Source organism: Athene cunicularia (genome assembly GCF_003259725.1).
Source record: "Athene cunicularia isolate RWA chromosome 11 unlocalized genomic scaffold, athCun1 chr11_part1, whole genome shotgun sequence".
NCBI classification, from domain to species: domain Eukaryota; kingdom Metazoa; phylum Chordata; class Aves; order Strigiformes; family Strigidae; genus Athene; species Athene cunicularia.
This window is the reverse complement of record NW_020799113.1, coordinates 14,980,071-15,001,682: the sequence shown is the minus strand read 5'-3', so window position 1 is coordinate 15,001,682 and position 21,612 is coordinate 14,980,071. Positions and strand designations below refer to the sequence as shown.

The 21,612-nt window shown below is 34.7% G+C and overlaps 1 protein-coding gene across 3 annotated transcripts in view; it reads left to right on the top strand.

Annotated features, from left to right (window-relative positions):
• RPGRIP1L (RPGRIP1 like) overlaps positions 1-21,612 on the top strand; it is an 80,998-nt gene that overhangs the window by 40,948 nt on the left and 18,438 nt on the right. Inside the window, exons 17-23 of one of the 3 annotated variants that reach the window (XM_026856738.1) lie at positions 219-582; positions 3,862-4,073; positions 5,247-5,330; positions 6,958-7,026; positions 8,596-8,773; positions 9,871-9,965; positions 20,250-20,433. In XM_026856738.1, the coding sequence (XP_026712539.1) occupies positions 219-582; positions 3,862-4,073; positions 5,247-5,330; positions 6,958-7,026; positions 8,596-8,773; positions 9,871-9,965; positions 20,250-20,433 (1,186 nt within the window). Of the gene's footprint in view, positions 1-215; positions 583-3,861; positions 4,074-5,246; positions 5,331-6,957; positions 7,027-8,595; positions 8,774-9,870; positions 9,966-20,249; positions 20,434-21,612 lie in introns of all 3 variants that reach the window. The other 2 variants (XM_026856737.1, XM_026856736.1) reach the window with 2 other exon arrangements.

The following is a 21,612-nucleotide window of genomic DNA, read 5'->3' as shown; positions in this document are numbered from 1 at the left end:
ACAGACCTGAAAGGATTAACCTCTTATTTCACTATACCAACAACCCCAAAGAGATGTCGTTGAATTTATAGAGAAAATAATATTTAGATATATAAATTAAATAGTAGTTAGAGTGTCATTGAAATAATCAGTTATTTGTTCTATTTATGTAGTTCTTAGAGTTCACCAAAATAAGAATTCTAATGTTTTTAATTTAACTTCTTTTTCATTTAAAGCAGCAGATACTCAGAACTGCCCATGTCAGCACTTCAACAGATGGCAATATAAATGAACTCCACATTACAGTAAAATGTTGTAACAATCTACAATCTCGAAAAAAACATCTTCAGCCAAATCCTTATGTTGTCTACAAGTTCTTTGATTTTGCAGACCATGATACTCCCATCATTCCTAGCAGCAACAACCCACAAATAGATGACCATATGTGTTTCCAAGTGCCAATGAATGCAGATTTAGACCGATACCTAAAATCAGAATCTTTAACCTTTTATGTATTTGATGATGGTGAAACGGAAGAAAGTGCTTATGTAGGGAAAGCCAGTGTGCCTCTTATTTCTTTAGCACATGACCGATCTATCTCAGGTAAGAATTAGACCTCTTTAAACTAAAGTTCCTGTTTCATATCTCTTTAAATCTCTTCAAGAATCAAGCTAGAGAAGGGCTTTTCAGGGGGATCTGGGCAGGCTGAATGGATGGGCCAAAGCCAACTATATGAGGTTCAACAAGGTTCAGTGCTGGGTCCTGCACTTGGGTCACAACAACCCCCTGCAACACTGCAGACTGGGGGAAGAGTGTCTGGAAACCTGCCCAGCGCTACAAGAAAGACATTGAGGTGCTGGAGCATGTCCAAAGAAGGGCAACAAAGCTGGTGAATGGTCTGGAGAACAAGTCCTGTGAGGAGCCGCTGAAAGAACTGGAGTTTTCTCTATTTTTGTTCAGCCTGGAGAAAAAGGAGGCTTAGGGGAGACCTTACTGCTCCCTGCAGCTATCTGAAAGGAGGTTGTAGGGATGCATGTGTCCATCTCTTCTCCCAAGTAACAAGTGATAGGATGAGAGGAAACAGCCATGGGTTGCACCAGAGCAGGTTTAGATTGGATATTAGGAAAAACTTCTTCACCAGAAGGATCATCAAGCACTGGAACAGGCTGCCCAGGGAAGTGGTTGAGCCACTATCCCTAGAGGTATTTAAAAGACGTGTAGATGTGGTGCTCAGGGCCATGGCAGTGCTGGGTTAACAGTTGGACTCGATCTTAAAGGTTTTTCCTACCTAAACAATTCTATGATTCTAGAATCCCATATCGTTCGTCTACTGTTCTTGTCTGACAGAATTTTAAACTCCAATGAAATCCTAGAAAGAAATTCTGCATCGCAGTGTTACTTAAGTCATAGCTAGTGAAAAGTCTGTGTTAGAGTTTTAAAACTGATGAATGATTTTTTTAATATAAACATCAAACTTCAAACATTAGAGAAAGAAAAGAGTAAGGGAGAGAAAAAGTTTCAAATATCTCTTTACTAAGACAGTACTAACAGAATGTTCCAGCATTGTTTTATTTTAACTCAAATTTTAAAGTGATGTTTTTGTGATTATCCGTCACTCCGCTGAATCTGAACAGCATGCCTGTACCTTAACAGGGTGGATTGTAGTAGTAGAATTTCTTCACCTCATGACATTTTCTGAGATTTAAGAGAAAGAGGTAAATCTTTTCTTTAAAATCCACAACTAAAAAAAAAAATAGAGGAACCTCGTGTCCAAATGTTAATGTATCATGGTCATATCAAGGATGAAAAGTCTTTTAAGTTCTTTTTAGTTCTCTATACTGGCCCAGGTATGGAATATTTATGATTTGATAAATAATTATGATTGAAATGATGTGTCACTCCAGCACTAACTAAATTTAATTGCTAATCAATTATTGATGTTTTCTTCTTTTGTTAGCATTTTAGTAATCTATTTGCATCTGTCTTTTACCACTGCTTTTTGCTTTGAGTAGCCCACTAAATTTACCAGTTATTTATCGCACTACTATATTATGAATATCTATCATTATTACGTAGAAAGTCCCTGTTAGTCTTAACATCAGGTGGGAAGGAGTGGCTGAAACCTGGCTTTCAAAATGTACTGCTTTCATAACTGACAAGATACCTGTGGAACAAAAATAGTAGATGTCTTGAAATAACTCTTGAGAAAACCCAAGTGTTTATCTCTGGTTCAGCAGTAACCTGGAAATATTTGGTATCTTCTTTTACTGGTCCTTTTTTATGTTCTAATGATAAAAAAATGTTTTCTGGTATATACATACTTTCTTCCACCTCCTTTTCTTTTGGTGTTGCTGCTACTTTTTTCAGGACTGATATGCTAATTTAAAACATAGTTTCTTTCTTTGCATGGCTTCATAGTTTTTTACATTAGTTTACTTTTTTGGTTTTGGCTAATATACACTTAATATAGAAAATTTACATGAGAAATCAGCCTCTTTGGGGGAAAAAAGCAGATCAAGAGCTAAACTTGGAATCTTAGAATCATTACTAACTGGAACTCCTGGTATGATCTAGTTCAACCTTCTGACCCAGTTTAGAGCAAGTTGTTCAGGACTTTGCCAAGTTAAATTTTTAATATCTCAAAGGACAAATATCTAGTACCTGTCTGGTAAACCTGTTCCAGTGTGTATCATCCTCATAATAAAAACTTTCTCATTACAGAGGTGGGATTTCCCATGTTCCAACTTGTGTCTGTTGGTTGTCCTGTTGTGTACCTGTGGTTCTGTCTCCTGCATCCTCCTGTTCAGTGGCAGTAAGATCACCTCTGAGCCTCCTCTTCTGAAGCTTGAACAAATCACTTCTTTCAGCCTCTTCTATTGTCATGTGCTCCTGTGCCCTGAAGCTCTTTGTACCTCTCCATTGGACCTGCTCCAGAATGTCAATGTCTGTCTTGTGCTGGAGAAGCCAGAACTGGACACAGTATTCCAGATGCCATTTGATGGTATTTAAATAGAGAAAATATGAAACTTTCCCTGAACCTGCTTGACTTCATTCTTGCTAATACAAGCCAGGGTGCAGTTGGCATTCTTTGCTGCAAAGACACAGCTTGGCTGGCTGATACTATTTTTGTCAAACAGGACCAGCACTTTTCCTGCAAGGCTGCTTGTGGCCAGTCAACCCCCAGCTGGTACTGCTGGTTGGGGCTATTCCTGGGCCAATGCAGGACCTTGCATTTGCTTTCACTGAACTTCAAGAGGTTTCAGTCAGCCCATTTTCCTACTGTGGGAATAGCAGCCCTGCCTTCAGTGTATCAACTGCTGCCTACAAGTTGGTATCAGTTACAAATTACTATGGCGTTTATAATATAAAAGCTGCTTAATCATTATTTCATCATCAACTATAAGACAATCATGAAAATGTTAAAAAATTATTCTATAATTATCCCATATAAATGGACAATAGGAGAAAATTTGCAAGTGAATTTAGGGTGTTTCTTCTTCAGTAAAGTTTTAGCAACTAACACATTTTTAATACCCTTACGTTGTCTTCCACAAAAGTTAATATTAGTAAAAGATGGAAATGTTTTAGTTAGATCTTTTGAAAGATGTCAGTAAGAATTAGTTATCTGGTACTGAATCATCTGAAAAACCTACAGAACATCTTGAACGAATACGGTAATCCAGTCCCTTCGAAATCCTGTATTGTTGAATGCCCGCGGTATTATATTTGGACCTACAGAACACAGTATTTTGACACAGTTTAGCTTCTAAAATGAAGACTATTAAGTTGCTTAATTCCTGAATCCCATTCAGTTTTGCATTGCATTTTCTTGAATATGTATAGAATAAGATAATTTAGACAAGATTTGCGTTATGCTTTCAGGTACTTTTGAACTAACAGATTCTGAAAGATGTGCTACTGGTACCATCACAGTTGAATTAAAATGGAAGTTTGTCTACATACCACTAAGTGGATCAACAGTGGCAGCAGACTTAGTGAATTACATTCAAAATGAGGAATCAGTGGCAACTAAATTATTAGCAGAGGAAAAAACGCAGCCTCCAGCCCTGTCTCCTTTTACTTCATCAGTGACAGTAAGTAATTTAACAAACTCACAGAAGAGATGTAAAAGACCTATTACAGTAGGTCATTTAGTTATTCCCTGATAACCAGGATTTGTCCTTGCTGTAATATAATGCGTAGTACAAACACTTCATATAATTACCATCTTCAACTTCCTTTGGGAAGTGAAATCATTCTTGTGTCCAAAACTTTTAAGTCTATTATAATGGTAGATAACCAATTATTAAAAGGACAGTAGGTAAAGGGAGGAGAAATAACAAGCATTAAATGTTTTACCTGTAAATTTAGTGCTTATTACTTGTCTTTCAAATGTATATGTCCTACACAAAATGTAGTCACAAGCTTGTGCAACTTCAGGGCTACAGTTGAAATTTATGACAGTTATGAAATCAGATATTGTTTCTGTGGTTTCTTAGAAAATCAGAGAGAACTCTGTCAGTTGGAGTAGCTTTGGGACAAAAGAATTCTCAAGCAGCCAGACCCAAGCCATATGTATAGATACGTAGGTGTCTGCACTACACTCTTTGTTATTCTGGTGGCCGGACCATGGTGCTAAGATACCCAGTAGCTTCTTAAAAATTACTCATAAATTAAAAGTAGCATAGGGAATTTTCTGTGTGTATAAAAATCAGTGGAAATGGAGGATAAATTCATCAAAAGAGAAATCATGAACAGTAATGAACCACTTTTTCTTTATTATTTTTTGTCTTTTGTATTATAACATCACGACAGAAATTTTTCTGGACCATTTTGTTAATTTTGCAACTATTACCAGTCATCTGTTTCTGTGTTAAAGTTCTCCAAAGGGAGTGGCATGAGGAAAGGTGTCAAAGATACGGTAAGCCTACAGAACAAGAAAAGAAATCAAGCACTCCATAAACAATAATAAATCATCATTCTGCCACATATATGAGAGCACTGACTTCAGTCCCACAATTATTTCTCACCTGAAACTCACATTGCATTCCATAGCTGTTCTGTAGAGTTTTATACCTGGTTTTGGCTGACTTCTGAAAGGTGTCTCTGTCTGGGGGAGTTGCTTATTCAAACAACATCTACATCATCTTTCCTGTTTAGAATTGAATTTAGTGCAGTTAGGTTTGGCTTTGAGAAAAATTGACTGTAAACTAAGATGGTTAGAATATGGCAGTAAATGGTCTTTAACTATACTTGTTTTATTACAGAAACCAACCCCCAAACCAAGGCAGCGTGCTGCTCAGGCAGACAAGAAAGTATCTTTTCTGGATCTTAGAACAATAAAGATGGCAGTAAGTTTTAAGTGTTTTGCTCATGCATGTTGAAGCAAGAAAGGCTACTTATGTCTCAGTATGGACAATTTGTAGAACTAGTAATTGAGAACACTCAGTTATTTTAGCAGTACAAGACTGTGATGTCCCAGACAATGATAGCAATGATAGCACAACACTGCAGATAGGTGGGGGATACAATACAGATATTTGTGTGATTCCCTCGGAGTTGCTTTACAAGCTTCAACTTTAATAAATTTAGGGCAGATTCTAACAGTACCAGTGTCTCTGCAGGACTAACTGTCTCTGCAGTGTGTTTCTCAGCTAAATGAGTTATTAATTAAAGTGTCTTTGTACAGTGTACCACTTGCACAGACATAAATGACTCTACAGAAACCAGCTTGATCCAAACAGATCCTGAGTGTTGTGCTACACAGGCTGACAAGTTCAGAGTCACCTCTCTATCAACTGAGATTACACACACTGTGAAATCAATTACAATTCTGAACTTGGGATGCACCATCATGTGTGCATCCTTCCAGACTCTAGGGGAGTCTGCATGGAACTCAAATATATCTCCTGTATGGTGTAAACTTTCATATGATCTTAAATAATCTCCCTTCGGAGAACTCTTTTAATTAAATCCATTAAGTTCAGATAGATTCTTTAACAGCTAATATAAAAGGTTATGAGTATTAATTAATTTATTATTTCAACTAACTTATTAACTAATAAAAACTAGCTGTGATAATTTTTTTCCATTTGTAAATGCCTTGATTGGATTTATTTCTTTAAATGTTGACAACAGTTTTCAATTCACAGGTGGTTCTGCTATTTAGTTTATCATGACTCGAACTTTGTTTTGAGCCATACGGTATAGACTGGAAATAAGAAGTCAATGTCTTGTATTTATTAACTTTAAAAAATAAAATCATAGGTTAGTGAAGCCAAATCTTTGAGAGTTTAGATATGGAAAATTGAAATGTTAGCCATATACTTAGACACACACAACATATCTTCAGCTGTCCAAACAGTAACTTCTCAAAGTTCGACAGTTTTTCACAAACTAGAGTATTCTAAAGGAGAAAGCTACTTGGTCTCCATCAGAAATCTTCATTACTGGGTGGGAAGCCCCCCTAGATGTTTTAAAAATCCAAGCCTCATGGTCTGGTTCAAGATAAAAGTACTGTTAAAACTAAATAATGAAATACCTGGGGCTTCTCTGATGTCTAAATCTTGTGGTGAAATGGCAAGAGAGTGTCCATGCAAGATAATTAGAAGTTGATCAGATTAAAACTGCACAGGAACAGTCTGTTTCATTTTCCTGCTTGTTTTCTGAATAGCAGAGAATCTAGTTCTTGGATATTGATGTGACACATGCCAAAGCAAATAGTTATTTTCAGAAAAGAGGACTCTAAGAGATGGGACGAATGGTTTGATTTGCCTAAACCATTTGTAGGAATTGTCCAGCCTCATAGGTAGAAGCTGTAGCAGAGAACAGAAGCAGTAATGCTAATTCAGGGAAGCAAAGGAGAATGTAATTTCCAAATGTAATGTCCAAATGCTTCTCCACCAGTAAATTTATATCTACTTTTGTGTGTTGTCTACTATATGTTTAAGTCTTCCCCTTATTTTACCCATAACTTAGGACTCTGTTGTTGAAAATGACATGGAACCTGCACAGATGAAGGCTTCAAGAGCTCCAAGTGTTTCAAAGGTATGAAATTAATCAGGTTTTGTGGTTTTATATAATATATTGCATTTGAATTCCATATGTATGTTATTTCTTCAGAGCCATGCATCAAAAATCAAAATACAGGTAAAGTAAGATCTCAAAAACTTCTTGGAAATATGAAAAAAGTGATTCCTTGTGATGACAGTCTTTTTTTGGCCACTAGAAAGGGAGGAATATCTCTAATTATTTCCTTCTATATTTGGATGAAGTTTATTTCGTCTTCCCTCTAAAAATTGCCATTATAGAACAGGGGGAAAAAAAGAAGAAATGGGGTAGCTTTGGAACATTTCTAAATATGTAGCATTCCAAGGAGAAGAAAAGTATTAGATATTGTAATTTGTAATGGTCCAGTTGGTTGTGAAATTTGTTGTGGCAGATTGGCAGGCTACATTTTCTAATGGTGTAACACAACATTTAATCAGTGGCATTTATATTCCTTTCGCATTTTACTTTCAATCAGAGCCCCAGATGATCTTTTGAAGTTGTCTCCTTTTCACCACAGCCGGTGGGATTAGTCACGTAGAATAATCAAAAATTATTCTCTCTGAAAATTTTATCAACAAAATACAAACTCTGTCACTGTAGAAATGAAAAAGAACAAGCCAAACACTGTCTAAAACACAGTGGTTATGACAAATCATCTATGCCAAGGAGAAGTATAATAGACATAAAGTCAGTTTGCTATGACTTGAAAACTTCAAACATAAACTTTATTTATAGAATAAGGCCTTTAAGTATTTGTTAACATTGCTTTGCTTTGTGTGGCTCCAAATGTGTTAGAATAGAAATAACTTTCAGCTGTCCACAGAACACCTGGGTTTTCCAAAACTGGACCTGAAGAATTATCTTACGGATTTTGAGGGTAGGAGGTGAGGCACCAGTGTCTCTGTGGAAAATGCAGTCCTAGAGAAGAATTGTTGGATAATAAATTATGCATAGGTCTCCAGCAGATTTCCATGGAAGATGCCATGTCTGTAATGTTATATCCATTGATGAGGTATTATTCTGTGTAATTGTACTCAAAAGAGAAAAGAGGGATTAATATTGCTTCAAAGTTATCCACTGAAGATATTTTTACCTTAGATAAATTGTTTGTATTTTGTAGCAAAGCTGATGCTTTTTTATATTATTTCAGTTTGGTTTTGAAACAAAATATTGTATAATTCAAGTTATAAAACTGCTAACCGAGTAAGGTGGTGGTGGTTTGTTGGTTTTGCTTTTTTTAAACTGAGTCTTGAAGAACTGAAAGAACTGAAATATAAATGAATCTGGAAATCTAACAGGCTGTATATATGTTGACAGGTACCAAATGATTATAATAGTTATGTTTTCACAAATATACATTGTTAGGAAATTGTCTTTTCTACAGTATCAATTATTTGTTACTGCACTTGACAGCTTCTCATTGTTTCCTGCACTGCATAAGCAGTATAATTGTTTAAAGGCTGTGTATAATGAATGTGAGCCATAACTCTTCAAGTTTTGAATTTTAGTAACTTTGACTGTTCAAGGAATGTTATAAAGACTGCAAGTTTATCTGGTTTTATATAGCGTGTGGTGCATGAGGTTAAACAAGAAAGGCTAGCAGATGATAAGGTGAAGGAGATGGCTGAAGAAATTCAACAGGAAAAAGAAGACCTCTCACATCTGTCAGAGGGGCAGTTGGCCGACCAAAGCTCAGTTACCTCTGGAGATGAGACAGAAATAACTGAAGAATTGGAACCAGAAGGTATTCATTTTTCTGAATAAGTAACTGTATTTTCTTAATAAATCTCTGTCTCTTTCCATTTTCTTAAGCATTTCTTACAAGCAGTGGGAGCTGCCTCATTATGAGAAGCTTCATGACAGAAATGATATTCTGGTGTACTTTATAGCTGAAGCTGGGTGGTGGATATGGTGGTGTTATTTTCTTCCCAAATGGAAACTGTAGTGTAATTGCATGCAAAAATCTGGTATCTGACCTAGATTCATAAAATATTAAAGGAAACCTGGCTTCTATTTTAAATGTCTTTATATTCTCCCTTAGAACTATGCTGTTCTAAAGAGTATTTTAATGAATATGCTCCTTTTGTCTGCAGATAACAGCCAATGCTGATATTGGAAATCCTTTCAGACAGTGAGAGGGGTAGTATGTCTTATCACATCTGTGACATAAAGTTGTTAAAGGCAGATTTATTTAAAGATTATAGAAGCCAGGTCATCCTATTCCACCCCTAAGTTTAAATTGTTTATCATTGAAATAAACCAAGTCCACAATACCAAGTTTAAAGCAAAAGCACAGGCAGGATGCTAAAATTTTATGTTCAGTTGTTTGCAGCTTCTGCATAAGAATTCATTAGAAAAATTGGAAAAACGTGATGTTGAAGCTCTTGTTGTGTTTGTAAGTAATTTGCTTCAGAGAAAAAAAGACCTGAAATCTTTAAAAAATAATCCACTGGCATACAGAACTACTTTAAAAGAAAATCTTCTTTACATATGCATGGTGTTAAACATAGTCAGAGGAAATCCACAAATTCAGGCCGTATTCTTATATAAAGCTCACTGTTATTCATACTTCAGTTCATCACAGGGAGGGCTTATATCATTCCACTCACAAACTTTCATCTAGGAAATATTACTTTTTTTTAACAAATCAGAAAAAAATACAGTTTAGATGACTTGAAAGGTCATTGATTTGCCAGTGTTAATCTTCTGCAAGAAAGAGATTTACCTGGCACTTATACTTTATTTATTAGAAAAGCAAATATATTGCTATCAGGTTTCTCAGCAAGTCTCAGATGGACTACAAATACAGGGGGTCTTAATTACATGGATTTTATTTTTTTTCAGATCAAGATGATAGAAAAAAAGATGATGCCATTGAATCAATAACTGACAGCGATGACTGTATCGTTTCAAGTCCATTATCCAGGAATATTAAGGTGAGGTAGAGTATTTATGGCAATTATTTGGTAAGTTGTAAGAAAAATATTTTAAGCCTAATGTCCTCTAAGAGTAGCTTTGCTATATCTAAGGTCAGATTCTAAGGCATTTTCAATTAATGTATGTTTTCCTGTTTCCAGCTCAAATAAACACCTTTCCACAGGGGGGAAAAAAAAAAAAAGTTATCTGACTATATCGTGCATGTGATTTATAGGTGTTTTTCTAATGGGGAAATTTGTTATCATTTTTTTCTCTTAATGTCATACACACTTAGAAGTAGACATTTCTAATTAGTTCCAATCTGAATTCACATTCTAGACCTGCAGAAAATCTTCCTAATCAAAGATAACTATTGTAATGTGAATGTCTAATGAACTTAGGCGTGTTGATCAGCTCTACCTGTTGCCTTTATGGGGGAAAATGTGCCTTTCTGCTTCTTCCAGTGCGTTCTGAGGAAGGGGAGGATAATAACACTTGTCAAGGCCTGTAGTAAACCTACAGTGCTTAGCTACCCACTGTGTTTCATCCCAGTCTGTTGATTTTATTGAATATTGTTGAAATTGCAATTATGTAATCTTGACGTAAGTTAATAACATGCAAACCTTGCATTACTTTTCTAGTTCATCCACATAGATATCTTTTTCTGTTCCTGACTTCCAAACAGTTTTAGAACTGAGCATCAGTTTCCAAGAAAGTTTGTACATGTACAGTACCAAATCACTTCAGTGTACTTCTTTTTCTGTTGTTATTTGTGGACGTGTATGGTAATGATATTCTCTTGGATCATTCTTAAAACCAGCAATTAATGAGCATAAAGTCATAGACACAAAATAACACTGCATAATGCAAATTTGGAAACTTTGATTTGAACAGTAGTTCTCTGAAAAAATAAGAACATTTCACACTTTTAGATCTAACATTGACTGAACAATCTTAAACAATATAAAATTAGCACTTAAAATTGATTATAATACTTCTAACAGTAGTTCTTTGGTTTGTCTTAGCCTTCTTTTCAAGGACCAGAGATGTACCTTTATATCCTTTCAGTCTTAACTTTTTAAAATGTTCTGCAATGTGATAAGCTAGAAGTAGTTTGATGGGGGGGAGTTATCCTTTTTTCAAGGCTGTGTGGCATCTTACAAATAACTAGCAACAAGAAGCAATGCTTCGAATAAGAAATATTTCTCTTTTTTAAAAAAAAAAAAATGTAGAAGGGATTTAGGAATACTCTCACATATATATGCTGCAGAAAGATATAGAAGGTTCTTTTAAAGACAGAACTGCATTGCTTATATGTAAATGTTAAAAAATTGTTTTGCCTGTAATTTTGAGGACTAAAATGACTGCTACTCATCACCAGGAAGTCAAACTATAATACAGTTGATCTATACGTTTCTAGTCATCCTGTGTTTTATTTTATCAAATTTATTTAAGAACATGTCTGAGAGGATTTTAAGTATAGATTCATTTCAGGTTCATTAATTTCTAACTCTATCTATTGATCTGTTCCTCTGGTAACAAAGTGTATGTTCAAGAAGGGTAGATAACAAAAGCTATAAAGTATTAAGGTAACTTGTTTGATACAACTGGATTTTAAAATAAGCAACGGTATATTTGAAATCTTGGGTTAATTATAGAATACATCATGTGAAAACTGTGAATTTGTATTTTTTTTGAGATTAAAAATCACTGCCTTTTATCTTTTGAGATAAATATCCTGCTGGTAGTCAAACACTGTAAATAAGACTTGTGATTTTTAGAGATCGTTATGCTAATTATCCTATAAATCTGAGTTGTATGCCAAACTGTTTAAGCCATTTAAGATCATACTGTTTCTTTTTTGCATGTTGCAAATTAGACAGTTCATGGTTATTTCTTAGATATGTTGATCATAAAGGGTATCTAACAGATTTTTCCAGTACTTAGCTGTACCACTTGCTTCTTTCTCTTTTCTTCTTGTCTATGATGTATAATTAATCATAGATTACTTCATTTTGTTTCATTTCATTTACAACATTTATGAGCTTCACTTTGTCGGTATGAAATGCTTGTCCCCTTCTTTCCTTTCCAAAGTGGCGTAATTAGTGTTAGCATCTTTTTTAACAGGCTACATAAAGTTTAGTGGCTGGATTAAATCAAGTCATTAACATAATGTGCTATACAATTTGCCCCTATCTCTTTTCGTTTCCAGTACATCAAAGTGCCACAGAGTGCCAGTGTAATTGGGCCTTGCTAGCTTGTCAGGTTCAGTCAGGCTGATGGCTGCTTCTTTTACTAAAAAGCTTCCAGGCATGATAATTAATAGAGAAAAGAAGTCTGAGAAATGTAAAAGTTTGGACAGTTCTCTATGAATATTTCATACATTTGAATAATCAGAAGTTAACATTATCAATTTGATGTATAATACATTGATTAAAAGCCTTGTTTCAGATCCTCAAAATAGACATCAAAACTGGGAATTTGCATTTTCTTTGGCATGGTCTTTATATTTTAAAAAAATACATTTCAAAAAATCTTTTCCATCCCCTACTCCCTTTCACCCTCATGTCTACACTTTATCCTTATAGCACATAATATAGCGTTCAATTATCACAATAAAATTTACTGCTGTCAGCCTCCAAGTTGTCTTAAAATGTGCCCATAAGGCAATTACTGGCACTGGCAAAAACAATTTATTTGATGGTGGTCCTGTTTTTTTCTATACCCCTCTCTTTTTGTTGCAGATGCTGTGAGTACATTATAATATAATATTATTATAGTATAGTATATTATAAATGCTAATAGCAGTTTATTAAAACCTGTCATTATCAGTTCCTGTAAATTAAGATCGCAGAGTCTAATTAATTTTGACATGAAAGTCTCTCTTAAAACACCGCTAAAAAGCAATATCAATTCCCTGTGATTCTGCTGGTCAATAAAACATGTTTATATATAGGTGGGAAGATGTAAATCATAAAGCTTATGTATAGCAAAGCAATAAATACTTTAACTTTTATTATGTCTTTTTTTGTACTTGGAATTACTGAAATAGTGCTCTTCCTCCTATGACATATTCGCATTCATTGAAAAATGAGAAAATCATTTGGACATTGTATTGCAATGTTAAATTCTGGCTGATTTGATTTCTCTTTGCATCTGTTTTCTGCAGGACTTGAGTACCTTTGGGTACTCAAGGGAGTACCCTTGAGTACTTCAGGGAGATTTCAGAGTGCTCAATGCTTTTCTTAAACTAGCTTGTTCTATGAATATCTAATCTGAATTTAGAAAACTAAAATTTTAGGTTTTTAATATTATCCTGTGTTGCTGAGTTGCTGAGTTGGCCTGACTGAGTTGTGCCAGAAGTACTAATCCTTTGTATTCTCTTAGTCTTGCCTGACTCTAACCTTAGCTCCTTTGTGGTTTTCTTCTATAAGAAATTGGGGAAGTGCTGCACCAGCATATTTAATGAAACAAGATTCTTGAAACAGAACCATCTTATCGGAGTAAGATAAAAGTAACTTATTAAAGCTTTTAGAGTCAGTATTTTGAAAGATTACTGATGGATCTAAGATTGTAAAGAAGCATTTGCCATTCATCATCTTTAAGGTGATTGTTTACTGTTGTGGTCACTACTAGACAGAAACTGAAGCAAAAGAGTGAAAATTTGAAGAATCCAGGAAAGACTTAACTTGTCTTTTGCCACTGATAAAGTGTGAGATGGCAGCAGTTTGAAAAAGTATCAACAGGAGCCATTTTTAACCTATCTGTTAATATATTTTTTGTTATGAATATGAATGCTTCTCAGTTGCTTACTCTGATATATTTATCAGAGCTCATTGACATGGAAGTAACATGGTGACTTAACAAGTATAAAGGAGTATTTTTCTAACTGGATGTCTAAAAAGCGAAGGATGGGATTTGAAACTAAATTTGAGCTTTGATTAGCTGCGATATATGTTGTCAAGCATAATGTTTTTCACACTGTGGGTAATATGAGAAAGAATCAAATTCCATTCATTTTTGCCTGTCTGTATTACCCTCAAACAATAATATAAATGTGGGGGAGAACACATATCAAATATTAAATACTAAAGTTCTAAATAGAAAGAACAGGTGTATTTCAACTGTGTAATTTGATTTTTTTTTTTTGATACAGATGCACTCTTAACAAATGAAAATGCCATACTGATACTTATGCATTCTTCCCATAGTAAAGGGTTTGTTTTTTTCTAAAAGGATTAACTTTCAAATAGAGTTTTTTAAAATTTTATTTTTGTAAATCAGACAAGAAGTCTTATGATCTACATATAGAAAAATACATGCATAGATATATACAAAAGCAGAAATCCTATTATATTTGTCCTTCTTCCGTTTTTTATGTAATACAGCACTTTCAGTCTTATTTCTGTATCTTAAAATATTTATGTGTATTAGCATACTAAAAATGTTCAGCGTAAGACCTCTTTTTATCGATAAATTATTTTTATGCTTATTTATTTAAGGGTCATACTTATGTTGAAAGGCAATTTAAAGTTTACAGAGCATTTGATTTACTTATGTGACTAGTTAGTACTGATGTAGCTAACTGACTTTGAGATTTGATAAAGTTGGTATTTGTTTTTTATTTTATCTAGTGGTATAATCAATGGTGAGTCTTTAAACACAAAATAAATTAATACTCCTCTTTGAGACAGTCTGCAGTAGAGAGGGGTGTAGCTTAGTTCAGGACTATAACAGTATTGCTTATGTAGGCTTCCCAACTTCTTGGGGAAAAAATAAAAGTCAGAGTTGAGGAAGTTTGTATTTCACCAGTCAAATAGCTCCAGATATATCTGCTTTTTTTGTATCTATCTATCCCTAGAAACAGTTTATCTTTAAAAGCTCTTAGTTGAGGCAGTGCCACAGGCAACTTGCAAAGCCAAATCTTTAAAAACAGTTCAACTTCAGGAGAAACACTAAACTTTATGTTTATTCTTCAGAAAGCTTGGGGAAGGCAAGCCCTTTGAAGGGAAGAAAGTATATTATTCAAGTGATTAAAAGTTGTATTATAAGCAAAGGGTAAATGTGACTCCTCAGATGTATAGTTGAGTCTGTGAGAAAGGTTCACATCCCTCAAGATTCAGTATTTTCTAAAATGCTTGGTGTTTTATACTGAGTCAGAAAATGTCTTTTCTAAAAAAAAAAATAAAAATCATTGCATTGATGGATATGTTACAGATTTGCATAGTAGAGGCAATATCTATTCATTGAATTGTCTCAGGCTGCAGCAAGTAGTTCATGCCTATTGAAATTATTAAAGATTAATTCATGCTCTGAAAATGGTGATTTTGGACTTTTCAGTAGATAAAATGGCACCAACCAAGGACATACTCATTGTCACTGTTATGGTTTGAGCTCAGAGGGCAACTGAGCACCATGCAACCGCTTACTCCCCCCTTCCCCCTCCCAGCACTGAGAAGGGGAAAATAAGCAAAGGTGCTGCTCACTCCATGTTTCCCCCCAGTGCTGAGAAAGAGGGAAGCAAAAGACCCAGAAACTTGAGCTAAGGACAAGAAGGGATGATCTGATACTTTAAGGCACAGGCAAAAGATAGACTCGCTAAGATAGGCCTGGGAAGAAAAAAGGAACATAAATTGAATACAGACATTAACAACAACAACGTATAACAGACAGAATAAGACCGTAAGCAGCATTACCACATCCTGAAAACACCTTCCCCCACCCTCCCTTCTTCCCGGGCCCAGCTTTGCTCCCCATTTCTCTATCTCCTTTCTCCCAGCAGCGCAGGGGCAGGGAACGGGGGCCGTGGTCAGTCCTGCTGCTTCCTTCCCCTTGCGGTGGGGAGGAACTTCTGGCACTCCTGCCCCGTTCCAGCACAGTCCCCCTCTCACAGCAGTCAGCCCTCCACACACCAACGCCGACATGAGTCACCCCACGGGTGTGTGGGTCACCCCCGCGTGTTGCAATCCTCCCAGTGCCGAACTACAACAGCGGGGCCTTCTTCCCATGGGGTCCTGGCCTCCTTCGGACGAGTCACTGGGGTCGGTGTGGGGCTCTCCACAGCCACAAATCGGTACCTGCTCCACTGTAGCCCCCATGGGTGGGGGCGGCCCTGCTGTCTCGCCATGGGATACAGGGGAGTCTCTGCTCTGGCCCACCTCCCCCCTCTCCTCCGTTCTTCCCCTAACCCTGGTGTTCACACAGAAGTTCTCCTTGCAACCCCTCCTCACAGCTCCCACCACTCCTCCCAGGTTCCCCTTCTTAAATACGTTATTGCAGAGGTGCAGCTAATTGGCCCGACCTTGGTGCAAAGGTAGGTCCGGCTTGGAGCTGAGGGACCTTTGCAAAGCTTTTTACAGGAGGCCACTGCTGTACTAACCAAAAAACCCCTACCACTCACCCAAACAAGTTTTTTGTTCAGTGTGTTTTGTTCAGAGTTGAAGAGATTGCCTAGAACATTATTATGGTGCTAACCTTGTGTCATTGCATTCTCCTCCTATGACATGGCAAAAACAATGACGCTGGGGGAAGATTATATGTGCCCTCACCTCCTTTACAGTAAATTTGATTCCAAAAGAGCTACTGAACAAGGAGAGATTTCTCTGCATACGCTTTTGTAAGTCCTATCCGTTTGGAGAAGGAACAGGGAGCATTCCCGTATCCCTCTGTTCCCACATCTACACCATTGTGGGGAAAATCTACAAATAAAAGATGTTGTTTATTACATGAAGAGTCACTGCATACAGTTAAAGACTATAATTTATTTTTAATATGTGTATTTATGTGTATATGTAAGATGTTGACCTGTTAATCATTATTACTTAATGAGTGATGTCTGTGTCTGAACAGTTACATTAGGTTGAGATTCCTACAATAGCATTCCTTTGCAGTTTTCTTCCAACGTTAATAAGATGATCACAGGAATTTGGCACTTGATAGAGGAAGAAGATAATTTCTCATTCTATCAGTGTATTTGTCAGTCAAGTAATATTGATAGTGATCAACATATTGATAGCAAATGTATAATTGTGATTATTGAACAATATAGTTTATCTGATGGGCTCTCTGCCAGAAATAGAAGCTAACAAGTAAGTAGACTGTGGAAATAAATACATAAAATATTAAGGAGTAAATTATACATATTTTTGAGCATTGGTAAAGATAACATTCAAGTTGATTTTAAGGTTAAAAAGTTTCATTTATTTTGAGTTTTTCAAGGGCAATATATTAGTAAAACTGTGGATGTAAAAAATAGGAACATTGTTTACATCGTTCCTATAAGCAAGGCATTTTCAATGCTGCTGTTCTGTGCAGAAAGCACAATTTTTTTTTTTTTTTTGTAAAACACTTAATTCGGTGGGATGCTATTGTGGACCTTTTGAGTCAATTGAAATTTCATTATTCACCTCCATATCTTAGCATTTTATTGTCACCAAAAAGGAAACTGAAATACAGAATTACGGATTCTTGAAGATGGAAGTCAATAATTTTATGGAATTTAAAAAATTTTTTTTAATCTCAGAAATCAGAAAGATGAGAAAAGTTATTTTGAGACTTCAAATTCTGATGTAATGTCCAATGCATTTAGTGCTTAACCTAATTCTAAAGCTTGTTAAAGGAGTTCAGTGATTCTTCCAAATCTCTGGGTAGTGTTAATTACAAAGAGTCAATATTAAATTGTAAAGAAAGGATATTGACATAGACTGAGTATCTTACCCATGTGGTTTTTTTCCTCACTTTCCATAAAAACACTGAACTGGTTTCTCAGAGATAATTTTTAAAAGCTTTTAGTGTTATTTATTTAAATACTTGTTTCCAGCCTCTCTGTTAGAGGAAATTTCATATTATATTTTGGTTTAACTACTAAATTTAAAGACTAATTTTATTCCCATCAAAGTAGAATGATTTGGGGGAAGTAATTCATCATGGCAAACTATCCATTTTTCATTTGAATAACGTCTAATAAATGAGACCAAGGCTTAAAAAAAAAAACAACTTAGGAAAATGTTTAATAACATACTTCAGTCTGCATCATAGAAATATAAATGGCTGTTTAAAAATTAATTCCTATCATATATTGGATGCTACATATATATTTTCAGCATGGCTACATAATAGAAGCGGTTTTGTACTGGTAGTGAAATATGACATGCTAACTATGCTGTTCTTAAGTAGTTCTGTATTTTTTATTTGTAAATATCCTTTTTTTTAAATCATCTTTTGTTCTCCTTTGTATATACTGTACTCATGTTTAATATTAATAAAACCAGGCCTTAAAATATTCTTGACTGTTAAGTTCTAAAGTAATTTTTTTTTTTTCTTGCAATTTTCTAATTGTATGAATCAGTTATTTACTTCCTTGTAAGACAGAAAGAAGAAGACCTGGATTTACCCTGCTGTCCTTGAAAAACTATAATAGTCTTTGCCTACAGTATGCAATTACAACTGTTAAATATGTCAAACAAATTTTAAGATATGTAAAAGGAATACTTTATAATACAGGATATTGTATTTGGACCCGATTCATAAACTACTGTCTGTGTACAAACTAGTTTGACATAGCTGCTAAATACTTTGGGGTGAACAAAACCACTCAGCATATCACTTTGAATACAGATGCTAATACATCTGTTCAATGCAAGAAGAAAAGAGTTGTTTCTGAAGTAAAATTAGACAATAGAGCCAATTTCATTTTTTATGCATGTGAATGTAGAGTGCTTGAGGTTATTAGTTGAAACTGAGTAACCTTTCCAGGCTTTCATCTCTTTCTTTTCAAATTTGAATATGAAAAGCATATTCAAGTCAAAGACCATCACTTTAATGACATTTGGCAGTCATTTGATTTATTAGATTTTAGAAAAAAAAATTTCCTTTAAATATTTCATCATTCTATGCTAATCCCAGTAATATTGCCAGCTGAAGCCATGTACCTGTATTAGTGGAGACAGAATGGTGTGGAATTTTCTCTGTCATCCTAGTAAAATTTCCATGAATCTACTGAATAATAAAACAACCTTATTGAAATATTCAGATTTGGGTTTTTAGTTAAAGTGTCTTAGGATACATAATAAAAGAAAATGTCTTTTGAAAGGAGGGGGTAAAATTACTTCATCAAATATTGAAAGGGTTTGACGGCAAGGGAAATTGTTCTATATAATGGAAATTTTTACAATAGGATACACCTGCTTTTCAGTTCGATTAATTATATAATTTGCTTGAAAAAAATATAAGCTATCTCCATAATAAATTAGAATATTGACTTGTAGTTCTAACACTGAATCTAGAAAGCTAATCTTATTAGTATCATTTATTACTTAGTGATTTAAGTTTACAATCAAAAATTGTAGAAATATTTCATATAGGTGAAATATTTTTTAAAAAGTTATGAACTTGAAAAGAAAGGAAAGAAGTAAAGATTTTTTTACAGTGCTGAACTCCAGCGTGTTCTGTTTGCTCTTTGAATGCTCACCTATGTAGTCCAATTTTGAAACCATAGTGGCTTTTCTTTCTTTGAATTACAGAGTTACCATGGGAAATATTTGTGATTCTTTCTGTGGAGTCTGACATTCCTACTTAAATACATAAACCTTATTAAAATTTATCTGTACACAAATAATACAGTGCCAAACAATACGAAACAATTTCATATAGCAACAGAAAAATGTACTTTTAGTTAGAGATAATAATAGGCTCTGGTGAAGAGCAATTGGGATATTACTTTTATTATCAGATTGTTAATTTTAATTTTTAAATGTAGATTTCATTTAACTAGAAAAGGTCAGTATACAAAGTTGAATTCCATATAAATACATTGTTTTACATGCCTAACTACTTTGTGACTTGATGGATTTTTACTGAACTACTTGTAGTAGAGTCTGCAGTAGGCACTGAGTAACAATTCTCTTTCATTTGGAAAGCTTTGGTACCTAATATTACAGAGACTATTTCAAGCAGCTATAGGATCAAGATACAAATCACTTTGCTGTGTAGCTAAAAATAATGGCAACTGAAATTTGAGGTTCAGATATGATTTGTACATGAAGATAACCTTAACCTAATCTTCTCCAGCAGAGTACGACTATTGCAAAAATATTTTTAACACTGAATGTAAATCAGTATCTGTTGCATCAGTCTTCTCACCTAGAGACCCTGGGGCTTTAGAATCTCATTATGTCTATGTCAAAATCAATCAATCAGTGTTAATCATACAAAATAGCCAATGATTTACATGTATGTTTGTTTTGTGAAACACTTCAAGAAACACAAAATAATTTGTATTATGTGTTTGCTTTGTATTTAAATAGGCAACTGAAAAAATCCGTATTGAAATTATATCACTTGGTCTTACTGAGTCACCAATTGCATCAGATGAAACAATAGAGCAGCTGTTTGTAGAATGGAGATTATACAATTTTCTTACAGAGGAGACCCCACTGTCACTTCCAAAACCAACAAGTGGTCAGAGGATTCACTATAACTATAGCAGTGGTAAGTATGATCTATTCCTGATCAGGCTTGTTTCTTCTATTAAATTCTCACTTATGAAAATATCTGCTAATAAAGCCTTCTTCCTCTACATATTATGGTTGCATTTATCTGTGTACTGATTGTCTATTTCCCAAGTTTGGGGGAAATATTAGAGGTGGGTTTTAAGAAATGAGGTACAGATGCAATTATCAAGTAGGAAATTAATTATTGAAGTAGGCTTGTGCATGAAATAGTAACATTATAATATATTTAAATATGCTGCTAGCACATAGATTTTAAAATTAGGCTATATGTAACTAAAATTTATGTATTCCTTTAAAAAGAACACGATGAACTGATTTTTCTGTCAGTACATGATGATACAGGAAGAGAAAAACATTCCATGTAACCACGTACAACTAAAATACAGTTAGAAAGAGAAGATATGTAATTGTATTCGATCATCACTTGGGAATACTCAGTGTTTCTTGAATAAGAACTTTTTGAAATAGGAAATTATTCAGCCATATTTAATACTAATACATTGCTATTTACTTCATAATACTTAATCCTGCATGTTCCATATGCTCTTCTCTAATAAATGAACATTTGAAAATACTTGATGTCAATACACAATGTTATGTACACTAATAGCATACACAGATCTATTGTAATAATTGATAATTCTCTTGTTACTTTCCCGGCTATTCCATAGTATTTCAGTTATTCCTTAACTTTTTTTGTCCTGTTAAAGTCTTATTTCATTTAAGATTCAGCCTGAGTCCTTTATGTTGTCTTGGACTTTAAGCATTGCATTTTTAGCTGAGAGTACTGTGGAGCAGGTGAATCAGTTTGTTATTTGCGACACACCATTAATCCAGGCATTCAAATTAAGCATTCTTTTAAAAATAATTTTGTAATAGTGGCTATGAAAAAGTGGTGTCACAGTCAGATCTTTAAAATTGCTACCATCTAGAAACCTGATTTTAGAAGATTTGCCAAAGAATTTACTCACATCCTCCTAATAAACTATTGGATTACCCCATAGTTGAAGACTGAAATCCCTCGTAGATGTCACATCAACCATCACTATAGTGGTACTGCCCATTTGAGAGAGAATATAGAGGACAGGACAGGGCACAATGTGTTAACTTCTGTGACTCTGAGAAAGTCAGTAATCTTTGTAAGGCTTTAGGGGGG